Source organism: Crotalus tigris, unplaced genomic scaffold (genome assembly GCF_016545835.1).
Source record: "Crotalus tigris isolate CLP2741 ecotype Arizona unplaced genomic scaffold, ASM1654583v1 scf7180000021814.131923, whole genome shotgun sequence".
NCBI classification, from domain to species: domain Eukaryota; kingdom Metazoa; phylum Chordata; class Lepidosauria; order Squamata; family Viperidae; genus Crotalus; species Crotalus tigris.
Window position 1 is genome coordinate 81,000 of NW_024098687.1, and position 18,666 is coordinate 99,665.

Sequence of the window (18,666 nt, forward strand, 5' to 3'; positions counted from 1 at the left end):
CCTCAGCATGGCTGGCTAAGGAATTCTGGGAGTTGAAGTCCACGAGTCATAAAAGAGCCAAGGTTGCCTACCCCTGGGCTATGCAATCGATTTCATGTTCCATTTTTCTAAACCGGGAAAATCCATAAATGGACATCTGTAGTGCTTGAACGCTACATTTGGTATATTCGCTATTTGTCAAACTCTGGATGATAAAAATATATGGTCAGCATAATACAATTCTTATTTTTTTTTAAAAAAAATACAAATGCATTAATTACTTTAATATAAATCTCTTCTTTAAAAAGAAATATTTTTTTGAAAATTCTATTACACATTATACATGGCATTTTTATACAACTAATTCCAAAAAAAAGAGAGAGAAAAAAACCTTCCCCTTTCAATCCCAGCAAGTATGAGGAAGATTAACAGCTTATCTCTCTCCCTTAAAGTAAAACCAGTAACTCTCCACCCTCTTCCTCACCCCCCTCACTATGAAATCTTCTCCAAAACCTCTTAATCAGCACAAATCTATTAAAGGTCATCAGAAATAACAACGTAGCCGCTACAAGCTATGTTACAAAGCTATTACAGGCTACACAAGGCAGTTTAGTGGTTAAGGGATCAGGTTAGAAAGCGACTGTGAGTTCAAGTCCTGCCTGAATACCTTTGATAGCTTCAGCAGCTAAAATAAATAAAAAAATAATATCTACTAAACCCAGATTGAATCCTTTTGATTCCACAATTATAAACACATAAGATTTTCTTTTCTTCTCTGTTCCTCAATAAAACAAGGTCACTGACTCAATGATAAAAGCAGTGATGAAAGACCCCAAATACATCCTGGTTCCAGCATGCTGGAAGGGTCTGAAGGGCTCCTCCTGAGAGTCCGGCCTAATTCGAAAGAAGTCCGATTCCCCTCTTCTCTCCTCTCTCCTCATGCTGGGAGGGTCCACTCGGGCTGCAAAATGGAGGGAAAAAGCAGGCAGGCTCAGTCTGAGAGGGAGCCAAGAGGAGGAATCCCACCGTCCAGGCCGAGGGATCAGGAAAGATCAGCCCAGGGAAGGAGCAGAAGCAGCAGCCTCTAAGGAGGGATCAGCCGGGTGGGATTTACAAGAGGGGAGGGGCAGGGCTGGGATTGGCTCCTGAGGTGGGTGAGAACCTGCCCCACAAGTCTGGATGCCTCCCCTCAAATAGATAAATCCAGCTCTAGTCCATGTTGCCCTCAAGAGATACATGCAAATGGATTCCAGAGATCCCAGGTCTCCCTTCAGCATCTGGAGGGAGGGATTCCCAGATGGGCTCAAGGAGGGGAGAGAAGCCCCCTCTCCATCCATGACTGCAGGACCCTAGGAAGACCCTCATCTGCCCCTTCCCTTCCCTCCCCCTTGCAGGGGGAACACTGGGATCTCCTCTTGGCAGGTCTCTGAGCCTCCTGATCCAAGACAGTCAGGGCCTGAGAGTCTGGCCTTGCAGGAGGAGAGTTTGGGGGCAGGTAGACCCCCTCCCCAAAGCCCCACTGGCTCTCCCCCAAATTCCTTCCCTTGCAGTGTTTGAGATGAACAGCAGAGAGAAGAGGGATTTCCCAAAGGATCTTCACCATCAACTGGTCCTTGGACCTCAAAGCTCTCCCCTCCCTCCCTCCCTCCCTCCCTCTCCCCCCAATTCAGCCTCCACGGGGGCCACTCACCTGCGAGGGGGCTGCTAAAGGACCTGGTGGCTCCCTGCATGGGAGAGAAAGACACAGAGTGAGTCTCTGCCTTGTCTGGATCCTCTGAGGAGTACCAATCTCTCTCTTCGCCATTCAACCTCTGCAGCTTCACGAAACTCTCAGCGGAGACCAGGCTTTTTATTCATTTATTATTAAACCTCTGGGTCACCCATCCCTCTCCAAGGTGACTCTGTGCAGTTTACAGGAAAATTCAATAAAATGCCGCGTAGAACATTTCAAACAATAAATTGAAAGACCAGATTCCCCCACCAGATCACGTTGTCCTTCCTTCGACAAGAGTATATTCAGAGTGTGGCCTCTGTCCTGAGCCAGGCCCAGGACAGTCTGGGAGAGGCGCACAGCTGCCGTAGCTGTCCTGGGCCGCTTCCGAGGCCAAATCCACGGAGGGCAGATTGACGTCTCCCAGGGCCAGAAGCCTGGGGAACTCCCTGCCAACACTAAGATGGCCCCCAGCACCTCAGGAAAAGGGGTGACCGCATAGAAAGGAGGCGGGTCCAGTAGCAACAATCCCAACTGATTTCATGAACCTCGCTTCAAAAACAATCCCAACAGATCCCGTGAACCCAGGTTCAGAAATGGGGAGTCACCACCAGAAATCTGGGGAGCAAGACCCCTAAAAGTCAAAGGAGGTTCTCAGAGGACCACTGCCACCCCACCTGCCCTGTCCTGGGGTCTCAGCTGGTGCCAAACCCTAAACCCAGCTGGGCCCATCTCTGAGAGGGGGACACACAGACGCACACACACACACACCCCTTCCAGATTCAGCCTGGTCTCAGCTATGCCAGCAGATGAGTCTCTAACCACTGGGGATCATGGCATGGCTGGCTGTGCTGGTCAGAGTATATGGCTATCTGGTCAGAGTATATAGCTAGCTTAGGAATTAAGAACTGTCCCCTTAAGGGGAAGCCTTCTGGAAAGCCCTCACTGCTCAGCCCCACCAGGGGAAGAAGCGGGTTCTGGATCACGGAGGGTCCAATCCCCCCTCCTTCTGCTGGAGAAAAGCCCTGATCCGTTTGAAATCTCCCCAGAGCAGGAAGTGGATCTGGGGATCCCTCTCCCCAAAAGCTCTGAGAAGCTTCTGGGATTGTGGGGAGGAGCAGGAAGAAGGAGGCCGAGGCCTTTGCCTTGGGAGACTGGGAAGGGCTGGGAGACCATACTGGAGGGACTGGGCAGTGGGACTACAGGTAGTCCTCGACTTACAACAGTTCATTTAGGGACCGTTCAAAGTAACAATATCATTGAAAAAAGTGACTTATGGCCCTTTTTCACACTTACGAACATTTTAGCGTCCTCATGGTCACTGTGCTGGTCAGAGGATATAGCTATCTGGTCAGAGGATATAGCTAGCTTAGGAATTAAGAACTGTCCCCTTAAGGGAAAGCCTTCTGGGTAATGTAGTTTATGTTACCTGGTCATATCTGTGCTAGGATTGGCCACTCGGAAGGACTTCTGTTTTATTATGGGACATCCTGGCCACGTGCCAGTCAGCGAGTTCTATATGAAGTCCAGCCATGAGGATTGGTATCTCCGTTAGTATGGGAGAAGCTATTTTCTTTTTCCCTCCGTGATGGGTCCAGATTACAATCTATATTCCCGAAGAATCTCTACAGCAGTGTTTCTTAACCTTGACCATTTTAAGGCATGTGGACTTCAACTCCCAGAATTCCACAGCCAGCATTGCTGGTTGTGGAATTCTGGGAGTTGAAGTCCACATGCCTTAAAATGGTCAAGGTTGAGAAACACTGCTCTACAGTAACTGTGAGTTATTGACTTGAGGGTGCCTGATGAATAAAGTCATTGGCATGAACCCCTTCCCCGGAGTTAACTCCGCCTGTATCAGGTAACGCCCAGCAATCTCCTTGCTTGATCCAGGACACGGGTGGTTTCCTATTTCCCACCCAGGAACGGAGGGCTCTTCCCTCCAAAGGAGGACAAGCTGCCTTTCCCTGCCTGAATCCCACAGGGAGAGTTTCCCTTCTCCTCTGCAGAACAAACCAGGGCAAGGGAAGTGGATTTTGTGGCACCCAGCCGGCTTTCATGCCTCGGGTGGGACTAGAACTCACCGTCTCCCAGTTAGTCTCACTTGGTGCCCTCATGGCTAAACTGTCTCTAATTATTCTAATTATTTCACCAGAACCGGACATAGAGGGAACAGGGGGAGGAGCTATTAGGAGGGCCTTTCAAAGGGGGGGGGCTCTCCCTCTTTTCATCCCCCCCCCATCCGCCCAAAGTCTTGCAAAGGGTCAGCACGGTGTCCCCAGCAGCAGCTCTCTCCGACTTACCCTGGCCTGAACGGCTGGATCCTTCCTCATTTCCTGGGAAAGAAGGAAAGAAAAGAGGGTGAGGAGATTTCTTTCTCCCTTGGCGGATAGAGGGAGAAACTCAGCTCCCTCCCTCCCTTTCCCTCCCCCCCACAATCAAGGACAAGACGGGGGGGGGGCGGAGAGAGTTTGAACCAAACTGCTTTGGCCTGAAGAATAGGAGAGAATTCTTAAAATGGACACGTGCATCACACAGGGCAATGATAGCTCAGCCACTCTCCAGCCCGAAGGCAGAGCTGACCTGAGCATACAGATGGATCCAAAGTCTCTTTTGCCAATCAGTTCAGGTTTAGAGAGCCTTGTGATGGGAGGCCAAGAGGAGATCCAGCTTTGGAATCCCCCAAAGCTCCTTTTCTCTCAAAATGCCCCCTTTTGTTCCCTAATTTTTATGGAGCTTCTGACTCTCATTTCACCCAACCTTTCCTTTCCGCCCACTTGGGAAACAGAGCAGCTTCTCAGCCGGAGGGACCTTCCACCAGCTGGGTCTTCTCCCCTTCTTGAGGGTTCCTTGTCCCAGATGTTTCCCCTTGAGGACCCCACTTCCAAGAACAGCCTGGCTGGGATGAAAGGGGGGGCCCATCTTCCCCAGACTGGTTCTTAGAAGGAAGAGGAAAATAGCACACACACACACACACACACACACACACACACACACACACACCTCAAGTGATGGTGCCTCTGGTCCCTGCTCTAACTTGGAGATTACATGGAAAGAGGACAATTCACTCACTTGGTGCTGCTCTGTAGTCATCTTGACGTCTTTCTGCAAAGAGAAAAATCAGTGAAAGCTAAAAGAATCCACCAGAGACCATCCAATCTCTCCCTCTCTGGGAGGAATATCTTCAGGAGATATTTCGCACTTTGCCTCATTAATAAAGACAGAAAGATTGTCAAAAACCAAAAGGATCTCCTGATTTGCCCCAAGGGAGACCTGCTGCCTCCGAGATGGAGGGAGGGAAAGGGGGGAAGCAGCAGCAGCAGCTGGGAGGGGAGGAAGATTTTCATGGAAATCCTTCTCTGCTGCTCTTCCACCGAAGTCTTTTTTTTTTTATTAAAATTTTTTATAAATTTTTACAAAAAGACAAAAAAAAAACAATACAATACGATACAAAAACAAAGCAAAGCAAAACAAAACAAAACAAAACAACCCTTCCCCAACCCTCCCCAAAACCCCCACTCCCTCCCCCCCCCTGGAGCTTCCCAGAGCAGAATATAGGTTTAATTAAAAAAAGTTAAAAAAATTATATGAAAAAAAAGAATATAACACTAAAATATATGTATATATATAAAAATAAAAGTTATAAAAAGGCTAGATGATATTTTTTTATATCCAATTTAAATTGTATAAACTTTATCCATTTATCCCAAACAGCAAGAAATTTCTCTTGCGATTGTTCTTTTAAGAAAGCCGAAATCTTTGCCATTTCCGCCAAATAAGACACTTTAAGAAACCATTCCTGCAAAGTAGGCAAACATTCCTTCTTCCAATATTGTCCTACTAACAGCCTTGCGGCTGTGATCAAATTCAACATTAATATAACCTCCTTTGTATCACAATCAGTAACTATACCTAATAAAAATAATTGTGGAGTAAATTTTACCCTCCTTCTAAAAATTCTCTGAATATTCCACCATATCTTAATCCAAAAAGCTTTTATATTTCTGCACGACCACCAGATATGATAATAGGTGGCATCCAAACAACCACATCTCCAACATTTAGGCTGTAGGTCAGGGTACATAAAAGACAATTTTTGTGGATCAAGGTGCCATCTATAAAACATTTTATAAAAATTCTCCCTTAAATTCTGTGCTTGTGTAAATTTAACATTTCTCACCCAGATAGTTTCCCAGGTATCCAGTAGAACTGGTTCACCAAAATTCTGCACCCATTTAATCATACAATCCTTAATTAATTCTGTTTCTGAATCCAATTCCACTAGAACCCCATAAATTCTCTTAATATGAGTTTGTCTTTGATCCTTCACTTGCTTAATAAAATTTTCATCTTCTCTGAGAAAACCCACCTTACGATCCATCTTCCATCTGTCTACTAATTGCCTATATTGAAACCAAGAATAAATAATATTTTCATATGCTAGCTCTTCCAATAGTTTTAACTGCCAATTTTGTCCATCCCATCTAAGTAACTGTGTATAAGACACCGTATCCATTTTGACACCTCTTTTTATCCCCTCTATCGCATGCCAAGGTATAGCCCATAATGGTATTTTAAAATCACTTTTATAATATTTTCTCCAGACCCTAAGTAAGGAGATTCTTATAATATGAGATTTAAAAGCCCGGTCCACTTTTTTATTAAATATTAAATAGGCATGCCAACCAAAAAGTAAATCCCATCCCTCCAAATGGAGTATCTCCAAATTTGTTAAATTTACCCAATCACTAATTGATGTTAAAACCACCGCATCATAATATAATTTCAAATTCGGTACCTTGAGTCCACCTCTCTCACGGGAGTCTTGCATGATTTTAAACTTTACCCTTGGTTTTTTCCCTGCCCAGATAAATTTGTTAATACCTTTCTGCCATTCACTTAAATTAATCTCATTCTTCAAAATCGGTAACATTTGAAACAAGAAAAGAAACTTGGGTAGAACATTCATTTTTATCACTGCAATTCTTCCCATGAGAGATAATTGCAACTTCTCCCAATTCCTCAAGTCTTTCTGTACTCTAACCCACAACCTTTCATAGTCCACCGAAGTCTTTGAAAGGGACGGAACTGGGATGCTTCTACCCAACACAAAAGAAGGCAGAATTGTCCCACCCTCAGACTCAGCCAAGTCAAGACTGGAGTCCCAGCAAGAGGCCAAGATCTCAGAGGCTCCCCAAGAGGGCTGGGAAAGCAGGACAGGAGGAAGCCCTGAAGAAGCTCCCCGAAGGGAGAGACTTGGGAGGAACCTCCCCATCTTCCTTCCATCACCCAGAAAAGGAGACTTACTGAAAAACCAGATCCCAACAATCACACCCAGCAGGACAAGACCAGCCACAACGCAGCCGATGATGATCCCCAGGCTGGATTTTGGTTCTGAATTGGGAGAAAAAGCAGATCATTGAAGGAGAACCCCATTCATCCCAATTGGGGGAGAGACCTAAAATAGCGAAAGCTGGAAATTCCCAACATTAAAAACTTCTATGGGTTCCTCTTCCTGTCCCTCTAAGGGAAGCACGAAGGCTCCTTGCTAACCACCATTAGGGGACGTGTCCTCCTCATGCTGCCTCCTTCTCTCCCCAGCCCAGCATGAAGGCAGCTGAATTCATCCTTAGCTTTTCCACTCCAAAGCAGCCCTTTGCCACCTTGTGACTCTCAGCAGTTTACAAAACAAAAACTTCACCAACACAATATTGGTGAACAATACAATAACATTTGTTAAACAACAATTTTTGTTCTGTTTAGAGGCTGCCCCAGTTGTCATAATTTGGGCAGCTCTGTATATTATGTTTTTTTCTTCAGTTTGAGTGTTTGCCGTTTATTATTTAAAGTAAGAGAGTTCAGATCACCTAGCCTTTTTTTAAGTATACATTTTCATTTCCTTGGCCAGTCCAGAAAAGGCAAAAAATTATATTTTGTGCTTCCAGAACTCAGCATGAAAAATGGAATATGGTGACATCCAACTTCTGGACGGTCCCAGAAATGGCAGAAACAGAAGAACAGATTTTGAAGGGACCTTGGAGGTCTTCTAGCTCAACCCCCTGCTCAAGCCTTCCAGACAAGTGGCTGTCAGTCTCTTCTTGGATGCCTCCAGTAATGGAGCCCCCACAACTTCTGAAGGCAAATTGTTCCACTGGTTAATTGCTCTCATTGTCAGGAAGTTTCTCCTTAATTCCAGATTGCTTCTCTCCTTGTTTAATTTCCATCCACCATTTCTTTTCCTGCTCTCTGGTGCTTTGGAAATTAAATTGACACCCCCCCCCCGTTCTTTGTGGTAGCCTCTGAAATACTGGAATATTGCTATCATGTCCCCCCCCAGCCCTTCTTCTCTCTAGACTGGCCAAACCCAAAACCTGCAACTGTTCTTCCTATGTTTTGGTCTCCAGGCCTTTAATTATCTTAATTGCTCTTCTTTGCACCTTTCCCCAAAGTCTCAACATCTTTTTTGTAATGTGGTGACCAAAACTGCCTCCAAGTTGCACTTTGTTGTGGGTGCTCCAGTGGTTTATTGTTCTCACTGTCAGGAAATTTCTCCTTAGTTCTAGTTTGCTTCTCTCCTTGTTTAGTTTCCATCCTTTGCTTCTTGTCCTGCTTTCAGGTGCTTTGGAGAATAGCTTGACTCCCTCTTCTTTGGGGCAGCCCCTGAGATATTGGAACACTGCTATCATGTCCCCCCTCGTCCTTCTCTTCATTAAACTAGACATACCCAATTCTAGCAATCGTTCCTTATATGTTTTAGCCTCCAGTCCCCTGATCATCTTTGTTGCTCTTCTCTGCACTCTTTCTAGAGTCTCAATATCTTTTTTATATCATGGTGACCAAACCTGGGTGCAATATTCAAAGTAGGGTCTTACCAAAGCATTATAAAGTGGTATTGCTTTGGGAGTCAGTTCTGAGGAGGGGAACTTTAAATTTAATTTTCTCTTGCACAAAACTCAGGAATCCTACTGAATAGCTATCATGCCATTTGTGAATTGATGCTTGCTAAAAACAACAAAAACAAATGAATATTTTATTTTGCCCGGGGCATCAGCATAAAAATTAAATTCGAACATTTTTTTTTTGTATTGTGGTGACAAGCATCAATAAAAGATTTAAACTTGAATTCTGCAATTGTGGAGATCCAGTGAAAAAAATGTCAGGAGCAGTTATGAACAAATGCAGAGTTCTTAGAGGGCTTTTTTTCCTGGGTTTTATGCTGAGCCTCAGCAAATCCTATATCGTATCATAAAATAATGTGCAAATTCTTTCTTAGAGCAGCAACACACAAAGACATTTCATTCTTTACAGCAGGAAAAGTCTCTGGTGGTAAAAACTCAGATTGAGTTTTCTGATTCCTGATGCATCAGTCTAGAATCTAGATGCTCTGTGCATTTCCTGAAGTCAGCTGCAGTTCATCCGTTTTAATTAAATTTGGCCTTAAAAAAGGGACTCAGGCTCTCCTCCTGACTTTTGTACTACAGGAATTCTAAAGAAAATAAAATATGTTTTGGGTGCTCAGTATAACTGCTGCTCCATAGCTGGAGGCAAGAAAGAGGGGAGGGACAGAGGCTAAGAGAGGATCTAAGAGGATTTCATCAGGATCTGCCAGCTCTTGTGATGGGATTCTGGAGTTTCCTTTACATCCCCTGAAGCCAGTTCTATGGTCTGGTCCCTGCAGCTTCACCAACCTCAAACACTGGAAAAACCAATGGCTTAAAGCTCAGGTGTGCTCACATCTGGACACAGCTGGGGTGAGATTTCCCTCCCACATCCCTCCAGCCTGCCAAAGAGCCCAGCCTTTCCCTCCCTGCAGCCTCTCACCCTCCAGGGCCACGTCCAGAGACTTCGGTAGGCTGTCGTGCTCCACGTGGCAGTGATAGCGGCCCCTCTCTTTGGGATCGATCCGGATGCTGAGCGTGGTGTGGAAGGTCCCATCCGCGTTGGGGGCCACGGAGCCACGGAGGGTGTCCTGCAGCCAGACCTCCCCGTCCCTCATCCAGGAGGCATCAATCTCCCTGGGGTAGAAGCCATCCAGGCGGCAGACGTGTGTCTCCATCCCATCCTCCACCTCCTCTGTCCTGCTGCTCATGGTCACCTCTGGGGGCTCTGCAGAAATGGCACCCCTGGAATTAACTCTCAGCCCCTCCAGAGTCTCGAAGGTGGGTAAGAAACATGGAGGGGCAGGAAAATCTCCCACTACTTCCCACTCCACACCTGCAGCGTCTCCAAGAGTTTTAGGAAATGCTCCAGATCTGGAAAATGCTCAACCGCAAGAACTCCCGATTCTGAGTCCTTCCCAGGCTGAAAAACCTCCAGGAGCAAATTGAGGGTCCAAGGAAATTCCTCTCTGGCTGCTTTGAACTCTGAGTGATCTTGGATTGTTTCCTTCAGGGGAGGGAAAGTGGAGCTGCTCTTTTAATTTCCCTTTGAAGACAACAACAACACAGAGGTTTCTCCCTACAGCTAATACAGCTAATACTAGGGAAGGGGGGAGGGTGTCAAGGAACCCAGAAGAGAAGAGGTCGACTCAGTGGGGAGAGGTTGTCTAGATGGGAAAATAAGAACAAATCACAGGAAAAGATTACACTGTGAACCCCCCTTGTGGGGTGAGGGGGGGTTCCTGAAGGTGGGGAGGGGGCTGTTTTGAGGAAAGACTCACTAGGTCAGAATGGAGGGACTCTGTTTGAGGTTTAACAGAAAGATCCACAGAAACTTTGGGAAGAAAAGAACCCCACAACCTTGGCATTTTTTGCCCAATTGGGGGGGCCCTGAGGAGGTCTTCTTAATGGTAGAAGTGGAGCCCCCTAGTGGTGGGCGTGGGAGGTGCAGCAACAGGTGCAAGGCAGGGACGAGCCCCCTGTGGGATGTGGGGGGGGGGAAGGAGAGTTAATGGGGGGAAATTAAGGGAGCTTGACTACAGTCTGACATGGGGATTTCACTGAAGAAACCCAAATGCCCTTGTTGCCTCATTGTGGGCTGTGAACAGGACACCCCCCACGTGCTTTTGCTGCCTGATCCACCCAGACACCCGCCAGGCAGAGGCTGCATTTCCTGGTCCACTGAATGGCAGCCTGGCAAGGGGAACCAATCAGGGCTTCCTGCGTCATGGGGAGGGGCTGGGAGAGGAGGGGGAGGATTCCCGCCTGGGCAGTCAGGCTGCCGACCAGGGACCCAAAGGGGCTGAATGTGCACCAGAAATCCAACCATAAAGGAGGAAAGTCTGGATCCAGAGATTCACCTGTCCTCAGCAGTGTCTCCTTCCCGTAGGACAGGTACTTCTCCAGCCACTCAATGCATTCCTTCTCCAGGTAGGCCTTCCACCTCTGATTGAATCCTGGAACAGCTTCCCATTTCCTGTGGGTGATCTGGGCCTGGGGTTGGGGAGCCACCCAGGTGAGTCTCTCCTTGTCAAAGGTGATGAAGGTCCTCCCATCGTAGCCATACTGCATAAATCCTCCTTTTCTCCCATCAGCCTGGAGCTCACAGCCATACATCCACTGCCATGTGTGAAGGCCTGAAATAGGAACAAGATGATGGTTTGGGAGTCCCCAAGATAGACACAGACCCCCTTCCCTGCAGGGATTTTCACACAGGCACTGACACCCCCATTTCCTCCCTAGTAATCAAGGGAAAGAAAGCCCCCATCACTACCTGCCCTTCTCCCCTCCCTCGACCTGCCTCCCTCCATTCCCCCTCCCCAGGATGGAGCCCCTGAACCTCCCCAGGAAAAGGGAAGCTGGAAAAGCCAGCGGAGGATCCCGAGGGAGACCGAGAAAAGAAGGAGTCACAGAAGAAACGGAGGGAGGGAGCCTCCTCCATCTTTCCTTCTGCAGTTCCTCTCTTGGGGAGACTCTTGGGGGGAAAGGAAGGGATCCCAGAGAGGGAACATTTGCAGGAATCTACAGCTGCAAAGAGAGACTGAGAATCTCCTGGCCTCAGAGAGATCTGGTGGATCTGCTAAGAAGCTTGCAAGGATCCCTGTGACCATAAATCTTGATCTATGTTCACAAATATCACCAGGTCACAAGGGCTGGTTCCCATCTTGGGCTAACCAGAAACAAACCATGGCTTGGTGCATTGTGGGAATGAAGCCTTGAAGGGCCACAAAGGAATATTTTCCGTAGCAACAGCAGCAAGTGGCCCAATCTGATCTGCACCCCCAAAGAGTTGTTGACCTTTGAAATGAAGTTTGAAGTTTACAGTCTTTGCAAGGCCCTGGAGAAAATATTTTGACTTTAACTGACCAGATTCTGGGATTTAAAAGAAAACCAAATGTTTGGGAAAAAAAACAAAAGAAAATGTTGAAATGTTTCTACTTCTGGTTGGGCTAGAGAGGGAGGAAGGATGCTAAAAACTCTCAGTTCTAAAGGAAAACCACTTGTAAGTACAGTTGAACTAAACTGACCCGTCCTTTCCCTCCCTTTCCACTCCCATGAGTGACCGGGTGGGGGGATCCTTTCTCTGCAGCTTCTGCTCAGCCTGAGACCTTCCTTTTGGAGGGAGAGGGAGATCCTCCTGAGCTGAGTCTGATCCTGCCCTCCAGAGGAGATTCCCTGATCTGCCCAGGGGAAAAAAAAGATTCTGGATTTCTGCTCAAGAAGAGTCTCCTGCCATTCGCAGGAAGGCACTGAAAATCTGGCTGCAGTTTTCAACTTCTGAGAACCAGCTCTGACTTATTTCAGAAGCTTCAAAAGCTAAGACAGAAACCGTCTTATTTCAGTTGAAGATGAAATCTACTTGTGTTCATTGCAGGTTTGGCACAGAATTTAATATTTGTGCTGCAAAAAAAAAAAAAAAAAAAGCACAGGGATCAGACTGAAAAGGCAAGTTTTTATTGTTAGTGTAAGAAGGCTGTTAATGCATCTCTACAGGTCTGTGCAGGAAACAATTCTGCCCCATCTCTGAGCCTGGATGTTCAGGGGTTCCCCGAGGCCTGAAAAATAGTTCAAGGCTTCCTCCAGGGTCAAAATGTTTAAAAAGGCTCCTTTAGGGACGCTAAAATATATTTATATTTGTAACTGCTGTGAAGAATATCAGAAGTCACTTCTTTATGTCTTTTTATTTTCTTCAACTTGTTTTCTTTTCTTGTAATTTTTTATTTTTTTTATTTCTTTCTTTTATCTCCTTTACTTTATGTTACTTTCTATAAGTTTTTATCTTTTGTTGAAAATGTTCAATACAAATTATATTAAAAAATTTAAAAGGCGAACAGGATATCAGGGATCATTAAAATGTATTGAAAACACGGAGGCTAATGTCAGAAAACCTTTGCGTAAATCAAGGGTGGGACCACATCTGGAATATTGTGGGCAGTTCTGGTCCCCAGACCTCCAAAAAGGGGCAGGAGGGAGGTGGGGAAGGTCCAGAGGGGGCGACCCAGAGGATGGGGGGGTGGAAGCAGCCTCCCTTGGAGGAAAGGTTGGGACATTTGGGGCTGTTTGGCCTGGAAAGGAGGCTCCCCTCCACTCTGGCAGCTCTCCTTCCCCCTTTCTCCACCAGGGGGAGCCCTCTGGGTCCAGCTTTGCTCCCCTGAGAGGCCAGCAGGGGGCCTGGAGGGATCTGGGGGGATCCTGGGGATCAGGGGCAGAACAGGGAGATCTCTGGGGTGTCTGCCTGGGGGGGGGATGGGTAAGGAAAGGGCAGAAGAAGGGGGGCTGCCCCTCCTTGGGATGAAAGGAGGGAAAATGGCTGATGTTCGTGGAGAAGGTTTACCTCAGCCCAAAGCAGCCTCTGGTGACACAGATATTTGCTTCCAATCTCTCCCCTAAATCAGGTTCCTTGGAGGTGAATCTTCTCCCCCAAAGATGGCAGAAAGGTGGGGGGGCTGCTGAAGAAGGCCTCCCCCCTCCAGGGCAGCCCCACCAAGAGGGCAGCGCAGGAGTCCAGCCGGAGGGACCAAGGATGGGAAGCCATCAGCGCTCTGAGCGACTCAGGAAGGGCCCCAAATGGGGGTTTCTTCCTTTTCTGTCCTTTTTCCCCTCAAGATTGGGGGGATCCTGGAAGTGATCCTGTGCTCCCCCCCCTAAGAGCCCCCCCACCCAATTTGGCCTCCTGGCCTCTCCTGGAGAGTGAGAAGAAGTTCCTGCCATGTTGGGCCCCCCTCATCCCTCCAAAAAGAGGTGAAAGAGAGGGATCTACTCAGCCCAGATGGATCTGCAGTTGATCCCTCATTTCTCTGGGGTGGAAACAGACAGAAAAACAGGGACCTGTTTCCCCCAGGATCTCCTTAGAATCCACCTGCTTCTTTTCCGGGAGGGGAGAGACCTGGGATCCCCTCCCTCCCCCACAGCAGGGGATCCACCAAGGCCAGGAGCCTCCGACTTTCATGGGGGGGAGGGGAGATTTCGGTTTCTTTTAACTCAGTTTATAGCAAGATCCACATCCTATCAGTATACAGGGAGATGGAAGGATAACTTTAAAAAAATGTTTTTATTAACTGCAATTGGCAGAAACCATCAGCTATGGAGGCAACAACAACCTTATACTGATTTTTTAAAAAGAATAAACATACTAAAAAGTTTTTTTAAAGGTGGGGAAGCAGCCTTCCCCTTTGAAGGGACCCCCCTTTCTCCCCCCTCTGGTTCCTGGGAAGGGGATTATGGGGCCGGAGGAGCCACCCGACCCATCACTCACCTTCGCTCTGATTGTAGCGAAGCCTCAGAGTCTCCAGGTCTCCTCTGAACACCTCCTCAGAGTCACGGGATCTCTGGGTGTTTCTGTCCCAGTACTGGGGATCCTCCTTCCCCACTTTCTCCATCCAGGAGACTCGAGGCTGATTCCTCTGGGTGTTGCTGTTGTACGAAGTGAAGATCTGACCATCCACGTACCCCACCACGACAAAGTGGGGCTGCCCCTGACTGGGTTCCGAGATGGAGGAGTAGAAATACTTCATGGAGTGGGAGGAGGCGCCTGGAAGGGACCCAGAGGGGCAGAGTTAGGGGGCTCCAGTCAAGGACCCTCATCCTATGGAGGCTCCAATCTGAGGCTCTGGGGGGAAAGAAGGAAGAAGAAGGAGGAGAAGAAGAAAATAGAGAACTGCGGGGAGGAGAAAGGAAGAAAGGAAGGGGAAGAGGATGGAAGGGGAGGCAGGAGGTGGAAGGAGGGAGCGGCTGAGAGGGAAAGAAGCAGCTTCTGGGGGGGGGCTGAAGGGTGGGAGGGCAGGGAAGGTGGGGTGTGAGAGAGGAGGGGAATGTCGGGTCCCCCAAACTTTACCTGCCCCAATTGCACACTCCCCCCTTTCAGCAAGGCCTTCCACAAAGCTTGGGAGGGGGTTGGTGGTGGCTACCCAACTCTTCACATGATGAGTGACTCTCAACAGAAAAGCCTAAATTAGTTTCTCAGACTCAGCCACTTGGACTTCAACTCCCAGAATTCCCCTCAACCAGGGGGGCTCTCCACCCTGGCCCCACCCCCTGCCCCCACTGAGGCTGCTTGGGAGTTCCTGCTGCCAACTCTCATGTTTGGGGGGGGCTCTCCACTGGGGTCCTCTCCCCAAACCCAGCCTCCATATGGAGGGTCCCGTCACCTTTAAAGCCCCTCTGGGGAACATACAACATTATTTCAGTTTCTATCATGCAAACTCCCATCTGAGCAGCATCAAAGTTTCTTCAGCCCTTCCTTGGATTGGAGGACAGACTAAAGTCACAAGACATAAAACTATGCTAAACTTGAATAAAATTGACAAAAGAAAATCACATTAAATCATTGGTTAGTTTTCATTGTCAAAACACAAACACGGAAGAGACTCTTAGGCTGCCCAAGGAACAGAAAAAAAACAGCTCGTAAATGGATGAAAAGAATTAAAAGAAAGTAAAAGGAATAAAAGATTCCTGGGAAATCGATTCAGCTGATGGAAACCCCCAGGGCCCCTTCTGGGTCTCCGTTCTGAAAGCTCTTCAGGTCAGAAATTCTTCCGGGGCACCAAAGAGCTTAAAGATCATTTTCAGGATCCTTCACGGGATTTATTTGGGCAGAACCTGGGTCTGCATGGAAAAGGGCAGGACCTCCAGAGCCCCCCAGAGAAATAAATACAGGCAGTCCTCAACTTACAACCATAATTAAGCCCACATTTTTGCTGCTAAGTGAGACATTTGCTAAGTGAATTTTGCTCCATTTTACGATTTTTGCCCCAGTTGTTAAGTGAATCGTTGCAGATGTTAAATTACTAACCCCGTTGTTAGGTAAATCTGGTTTCTCCATTCACTTTGCTTGTCAGAAGGTCACAAAATGGGATCACTGCAATTGTCATAAATATGAACCTGTGGCCAAGCATCCAAATCCTGGTCACATGACCACAAGGACGCTAAAATGGTCATAAGTGTTTAAAATGGTGATAAGTCGCCTTTTTCAATGAGGTAACTTTGAACGGTCCCCAAATGAACTGTTGTAAGTCGAGGACTACCTGTAGTCCCACTGCCCAGTCCCTCCAGTATGGTCTCCCAGCCCTTCCCAGTCTCCCAAGGCAAAGGCAAAGGCCTCCTTCTTCCTACTCCTCCTCACAATCCCAGCAGCTTCTCAGAGCTTTTGGGGAGAGGGATCCCCAGATCCACTTCCTGCTCTGGGGAGATTTCAAACAGATCAGGGCTTTTCTCCAACAGAAGGAGGGGGGATCGGACCCTCCGTGATCCAGAACCCGCTCCGTCCCCTGGTGGGGCTGAGCAGTGAGGGAGTCTGAAGTCTGCCTGAGAGGAGAAACGTGTGAACGTAACGCAGGTTGGGCGTCCTCACAATCACGAATCCTCCTCAGGTCAGGAAGGGCCGGTCAGTCTGGGCCTGTCTGTGTCCAAGCAAGGCCTTCATTGCAGGCTCCCCACCCAGAGGGGCTTCTCTCCTCCTGCCTCCAGCCCAGCCTCTCTGACCCTTCAGATCCCGAGAGTTTGGGAAATGCCTCTGGAAAAGCTGCTGCCTTGAGAGTTTCTCTGAGGAGCAACTGGGGACACCCCAAGACCTCCCATCTGGTTACTGAGGAATAAGAGTAAACTTTAAATATTTCTGATTCTGCAAACTCTCCCCTGCTGGGGGCTCCTGAAATGGGAGGAGGAGGATTTTGGGTGGAAAAATTCCTGCCTGTCCTAGAACACAGCTCTGGGGATATTGGGGTTTGGGACGGGGTGGGGGGTGGGGATCCAGTGGAAAGTGACAATCAATCAATCAATCAATCAATCAATCAGGGGGGATATTTGGGAAGACAATTCAAGGAGGGTTTCTTCTCTCCAGACTCTTCTCCTGCTGCATTCCCAGGACAGCCTTAACCCGATCCCTCCAGGGCTCCAGCCTCCTTGTCTGCCAATACGCGGAAGCGAGTCGAGAACCGAGCCGGCTCCGCCCAGCACCAGAAGCCACAAAGAGCCACCCAGCCCCGCCAAAGGCAGGAAAGAGGAGCCGGGCGGAGGGGTTGTGCGAAGGCAGCCAGGAGGTTTGGGAACTGCCCTGGTCCCGTGTAAACCGCGCTTTCCCACAACCTCCACTTTGGGGGAGGGAAAGAACTGCGCTCGGGGGCGCCCAGGTAGACTTGACTGACCTCTGGAGGGCCCCCCCTTGTCCCGTTCCCAGAGGGGCTCTCCGGGGGGGGGAGAGGTCCCTTCTGAGAGGGGCCAGAGGGAGAGCGGACTAGAGAGAGGACCGAATCGGGATTCTCTTCCTGGGAATAATCTTTGGGGGAGGCGAAAGACAGAGAGATTCCCTGGATGGATCCCCACTAGGAAATAAAGGGACTCACCGAGGCAGCTCTCCCACAGGGCGACCCCCACCAACACCAGGAGCGGCAGAGAGCGGAGCGCCATCCTGGCCGCGATCCTCCAACTGCGATCCGCTCTCCAGAAGTCGCAGGCAGAGAAAGACGCGCTCCGGGTGATCAACAACGCAACAACCCAGAGCAAAAGCGGGTGATTGGCCAAGCTCAGCCAGTAGAAAAAAGGTACTCCCGTGTCGTCATTGTTGCTAGGCAGACGTCCAGGCGCAACCGGCTGGACAGGCGGGAAAAGGAAAGCGAAAGTCCCGTCAGGAAATCCCCTTCCAGCCATTCCGCCTCTTGGGGGGAGGGGCAGAAATGGGGGGCTGGGAAAAGCGGGAGGGTTATCTGGGCCTGGGGGGAGGGGCGCAGGCGAGGGGGAGGGGAGACCCCGCAGAGACCCTGGCAGTGGAGGGGGGGGGGGGAAAACAGGTGGAGCTGCCAAAAAAGCCGGGACAGTCTTGGGCGTCATCAACCGAGGGGCAACATCAAGAGAACGCGAGAAATGAGAATGTCGGTTTATCCTGCACTAGTGAGGCCACCCTTGGAATTGCGGGTCCGCTTCTGGTCCCCACGACTCAAAAAGGATGCTGGGAGCCCAGAAAGAGTCAGAGAGGAGCAACAAAGGTGATAAAGGAGGGTTAAAGGGTATGAGGAAGCACTGAGAAAGCGAAGTATGCCCAGCCTATCACACAGAAGAATTTGGGGTTTGTCTCTGTGTGTCTGTCTGTGTGTGTCATAATAACTGCCTGCCTTGACTTGAGGGGCTGTCCCAGAGAAGAGGGGAGGGACTTCTTCCCCAAAGCCCCAGAGGGCAGGAGAAGAAATAAGGGGTGGGGGCTTCTTAAAGAGGGATCCGACCTAGAAGGAGAAATTTTCTAACAGTGAGAACAATTAATCGGTGGAATAATTTTCATCCTGGAATTGTGAGTGCTCCATCGCTGGAAGTTTTCAAAAACAGACTGGAGAACTGTTAGACTGGGATGGTATTAAATGTCCTGCCTGGATCTGAGGGTTGGACTAGAAGACCTCTGAGGTCCTTTCCAGTCCTGTGATTCTGTGTTCAGGTCATGACATCCCAAATGATCTTCGCTCTGGAGAAAAACGCTCAAAGGCTCTCGTGGCATCTTCAAGGGAAAGATTTGTCTTTCTAGGGGAAAATGTCAGAGGTGTTTTCTTCTCTGGGGAAGCCGTGAATCTTTAGGAAGCTTCAAAGTCTTTGGTTTCCCCACAATAACCTAAGATG

At 48.5% G+C, this 18,666-nt stretch overlaps 1 protein-coding gene across 3 annotated transcripts; it reads right to left on the minus strand.

Moving 5' to 3' along the window:
* Positions 1–248: 248 nt before the first annotated feature.
* Positions 249–17,571, minus strand: LOC120296925 (H-2 class I histocompatibility antigen, Q9 alpha chain-like). 3 transcript variants are annotated; one of them, XR_005553616.1, is made up of 9 exons: positions 17,409–17,571; positions 14,324–14,599; positions 10,929–11,204; positions 9,512–9,796; positions 6,998–7,084; positions 4,694–4,795; positions 3,994–4,026; positions 1,670–1,703; positions 249–940 (listed from the first exon to the last, which is right to left on the minus strand). XR_005553616.1 is itself a non-coding variant. In XM_039318978.1 (9 exons), exons 1-8 carry the CDS (start codon positions 17,470–17,472, stop codon positions 1,684–1,686), a joined length of 1,074 nt encoding a protein of 357 aa, XP_039174912.1. In that variant the 5' UTR covers positions 17,473–17,571; the 3' UTR covers positions 249–940; positions 1,670–1,683. The 3 variants fall into 3 exon arrangements, 2 of the variants coding, with proteins under 2 accessions (XP_039174912.1, XP_039174913.1); XM_039318978.1 differs by having other exon boundaries at positions 4,763–4,795; XM_039318979.1 differs by lacking the exon at positions 6,998–7,084 and having other exon boundaries at positions 4,763–4,795; positions 17,409–17,570.
* Between the last annotated feature and the right edge of the window lie 1,095 nt (positions 17,572–18,666).